This window comes from Embiotoca jacksoni, unplaced genomic scaffold (assembly GCF_022577435.1).
Source record: "Embiotoca jacksoni isolate LCO1_2020_lvr unplaced genomic scaffold, fEmbJac1.0.p SCAF_4, whole genome shotgun sequence".
NCBI lineage: Eukaryota > Metazoa > Chordata > Actinopteri > Embiotocidae > Embiotoca > Embiotoca jacksoni.
This window is the reverse complement of record NW_027185392.1, coordinates 2,023,492-2,027,756: the sequence shown is the minus strand read 5'-3', so window position 1 is coordinate 2,027,756 and position 4,265 is coordinate 2,023,492. Positions and strand designations below refer to the sequence as shown.

The window sequence follows — 4,265 nt, the reverse complement described above, 5'->3', positions numbered from 1 at the left end:
ATGTCTGAACCTGAATGAGGAAACACACCCTGACAAACAGCAGTAGAGAGGCGGAGCCAAACTGGAAAAAGGAGATTCAAGGTCACCTTAAAGTGAAAGTGAAAGTTAGTTAGAGAGAAGGCAGAGCTGCAGTCGAGACGAATCTCTGTGTTTCTTTCTGAAGACAAAATAAACTTCATCTGTTCTTCCTCAACTAATTCCAACACTGGTGAGTACAGCTGATCAGATTTACTGTTTCAACAACCTGCATCAACACAAAACTTACAGCTTCAATCAAACAGGAAGTTCAACTCCTTTGATTTCGTACCGACTCCTCGTGTCACATTAACTCTGTGAAGTTCAGCTGTAGAACAGAAGAAACAATAGAAGAATATTTTTCCTTATAACTCTTTTTAAAATGATGTTTTTCCCTCTTTGACTTTTGTCCTCAGACTGCAGACATGTCTGCTGCCAGCTGTCTTCTCTCTGAGGATCAGTTTCTGTGCTCCATCTGTCTGGATGTGTTCACTGATCCAGTCAGCACACCATGTGGACACAACTTCTGCAAAAACTGCATCACTCAACATTGGACCGATACCGACAGGTGTCAGTGTCCCATGTGTGAAGAGAAGTTCGACACTAGACCTCAGCTGAGAGTCAACACGTTGTTCTCTGAGATGGTTGCTCAGTTCAGACATGAAGCTCAACAGAAAGCCAGCAGCAGCAGCTCAGAGCAACAAGCTGCCAAACCAGGAGAAGTTCCCTGTGACATCTGCACTGGAACCAAACTGAAGGCCCTCAAGTCCTGCCTGGTGTGTCTGACCTCCTACTGTGAGACTCACCTGCAGCCTCATCTGACAACGTCCAGCCTGAAAAGACATCAGCTGACGGAGCCTGTGGAGAACCTGGAAGGCAGGATGTGTACGAAGCACCATAAACCTCTGGAGCTGTTCTGTCAGACCGACCAGACATGTGTCTGCATGCTCTGCTCTGTTTTAGACCACAAGACACACGAGTTGGTTCCTCTGACCGAAGAATATGAAGGAAAGAAGGCAGAACTGGGGAAGACAGAGGCTGAGATTCAGCAGATGATCCAGAAGAGACGACTGAAGATTGAGGAGCTCAAAGAGTCGGTGAAGACGAGTAAAGCTGCTGCAGACAGAGAGAAAGCAGAAGGTGTTGAGGTGTTCACTGCTCTGAAGGAGGCGGCTGAGAGAGGCCTGAACGAGCTCATAGAGGAGATCCAAGAGAAGCAGGAAACAGTAGAGAAACAGGCTGAAGGTTTCATCACAGATCTGCAGCAGGAAATCTCTGAGCTGATGAAGAGGAGCTCTGAGGTGGAGCAGCTCTCACGCTCTGCAGACCACCTCCACCTCCTCCAAAGCTTCTCGTCCCTGACAGCTGCTCCACCCACCGAGGACCGGACAGAGGTCAGCGTCCGTCCACCATCATATGAGGGGACTGTGGTGAGAACTGTGGTTCAGCTGGAGGAGACGCTCAGGAAAAAGAGGAAGCTGCTGTTTGAGGCCGAGCTGAAGAGACTCCAGCAGTCTGCAGTGGACGTGACTCTGGATCCTGATACAGCACATCCTCACCTCATCCTGTCTGATGACGGGAAACAAGTGAACCTTGGTGATGTGAGGAAGAATCTTCCAGACAACCCAGAGAGGTTTTCTAAATGTGGTTGTGTTTTAGGAAAACAGAGTTTCTCTGCAGGCAGATTTTACTTTGAGGTTCAGGTTAAAGGAAAAACGGACTGGACTTTAGGAGTGGTCAGAGAGTCGATCAACAGGAAGGGAGACATCACACTGACTCCTCAGAAAGGTTTCTGGACTATATGTCTGAGAAATGGAAATGAATATGAAGCTTGTGCTGACCCTTCAGTCTGTCTGAGTCTTGGGTCTGGTCCTGAGAAGGTGGGGGTGTTTGTGGATTATGAGGAGGGTCTGGTCTCCTTTTTTGATGTCGATGCTGCAACTCTTATCTACTCCTTTACTGGCTGCTCCTTCACTGACAAACTCCTCCCATTCTTCAGTCCCTGTCCTAATGATGGTGGTAAAAACTCTGCACCTCTGATCATCTCTCCTGTCAATCAAACTGCCTGATCTGTTTCATGATGAAGCGTCTCCATCAGTGAACGTACTTATTAAAAAGGTTCTCTGTGATCCGGTCTGTGGGACTGAGGCTGAGGGAAATGTGTCTCCTCTGATGTCCAGTATGTCCCCACTGTTTCCTGTCTGATGTGATGATGCAGCATTAAAAGTCATGATGTCCTGAGCTGGAATGTTTCTGTCAGAGTGTCAGAAAGCTTCAGAGTCACAACATCAACACGTCTGATCAGGAAACACATTTTCTCTGCAGGTTGAAGGTTTTTCTGTTTTTTGATGAAGAGATTTTACAGTCAAATGTAACATAATGTGATGTAATAACTGCAGCAGTGAGAGGCAGGTACGAAACATCAACATGTTGGGGTGTTTATGGGCTACATGTCATATTATTGATCAGTTAATGTAGGAAACAATCAGCAGATTAATCAATCATATGTGTCAGTACACTGACAGACGATGTATGTGTTTTTAAATTTCACCAATAAAGCAGATTCTGAAAATAATATCTGTTTTCAGCCTCCACTGTTTTTATAATGATCAATATTATAACTTTGAGATTTTTAAAGTGTTTCATTTTAAAACTTTTTAGCCTGGTGTACTTCCTCTCTGTGTCCAGCACAGGGCAACAGAACAGCAGCCATTAGGTAACAACATGAACACCTCAACTTCCTGTTTACATCCAGGAACAACACGAGAAGAGTCTGTGGTGGAAAGTAACAGTACATTTATTGAAGTACTTAAGTACAATTTGGAGGTATTTTAACTTTACTTGTGTACTTCCATGTTCAGCTATTGTCTCCTTCCACTCCACCACATTTATCTGACAGCTTCAGTCACTTTTCACGTGAAGATTTGTCACAGTGGATGAAATAAACTGTTAAAATCCAACGATTTGTTAAAACTTAAACCATCAGTTTGTTTATTTGAAGTCATTTTGTAAAACTGATCTGTGAGCTGCATTAAACTCAGTGAGATACAGGAAGAAGGAAACAAACCCTGAAAGACAGAGCTGCACCTGCACTCTTTAAAGGAGTAATCTCTGGGAATGAAACTACTTTGATTTGTACACTAGTGGACGGTATTGAGTCAATGTAGTTTCCAGCAGTCTGCCTTCAGATTGGTGTTACACTTAACTCTGTCCCCCATCAGTTTACGTGACCAACAGTGTTGATGAGGTTAGTTTGGTTTAGAAGGAGAATCGTAACTATTAACCCAACTAATTGTTCACAGCATGTGACACACAGCAAACATGAGGATACTACTACTACAGGGTAACTCTGGTTAGGAATCATGTCTCCGCTCTGCTTATTAATCAGATGGTTCCTCTGTCTGTACGACTCCATTCGCTTATCTTGCCTGTGTGTGTGTGTGTGTGTGTGTGTGTGTGTGTGTGTGTGTGTGGTCACCTCATCTTCAACATGACACGCAGGTCGCTTTTAATCAAGTAGTCCAGTGACTAAAATAAACAGCTCGGTGTCTCATGACGCTGTGATTGTAATGATTCCCTCTGTGTAGTCGGTGTTTTTAGTATCGGCTCCTGAAGAATACTACCCAGAATTTCTGCCCGATGGGGAAACCTAAAATAAGTGCATAGTACCAGCAGTAGAAGAGAAACTTTTGTTTGTCAAACAGTTTTTCTTTCCGATGGTTTGTTGAATTTTTTTTTATTTAATTTTTTTGGTAGAAAGTGTTGCATCATTTTGGTGGCAGCTCTGGAATAACTTGGAAACGACAGCCAGCACACGAAGCACTGACGGTGTGACAAAATGTCACCTTTAGATAAATGTGGGGACTTCAGTCGATTATCTGACACAAAGGAGCCTTAAAGTTTTTAAAACTGCGAGCAGCGGCTCATTTTCCTCTTGCAGTGCATTCTGGGTTTTACATGCAAGAGTGTCTCTTGTTTTAATTCCTTAAAATGCTTAGAATTTTAATGGAGTCTGGTCGCAGACGGCTCATTACAGAGATTTGTGCCGACTCGGCGTGTCATGTGACGCAGCTAACGGGCGACGTGCAGCCGGCAGAACGACACTCATTTAAAGCAGCTCTTCGTCTTGTGTCTCAGGAACCGGATGGCTCTGCTGCCCAGTCAGGCCTTCTACCTGCTCATCAACAACAGCGGGTTGGCCAGCATGTCGCTCACCATGGCGCAGGTGTACAAAGATCACCAGGACGAGG

General features: G+C 44.6%; 1 protein-coding gene across 6 annotated transcripts; it reads left to right on the top strand.

Moving 5' to 3' along the window:
* Nucleotides 1–393: 393 nt before the first annotated feature.
* LOC138208939 (E3 ubiquitin-protein ligase TRIM21-like) lies at nt 394–2,302 on the top strand. Of its 6 annotated transcripts, none has more exons than XM_069167192.1 (2): nt 394–643; nt 707–2,302. In XM_069167192.1, the coding sequence occupies exons 1-2, from the start codon at nt 441–443 to the stop codon at nt 2,082–2,084; spliced, it is 1,581 nt and encodes a 526-aa protein (XP_069023293.1). In that variant the 5' UTR covers nt 394–440; the 3' UTR covers nt 2,085–2,302. The 6 variants fall into 6 exon arrangements, with proteins under 6 accessions (XP_069023293.1, XP_069023295.1, XP_069023291.1 ...); XM_069167194.1 differs by having other exon boundaries at nt 394–659; nt 1,110–2,302; XM_069167190.1 differs by having other exon boundaries at nt 394–667; nt 704–2,302.
* The last annotated feature ends 1,963 nt before the right edge of the window (nt 2,303–4,265 follow it).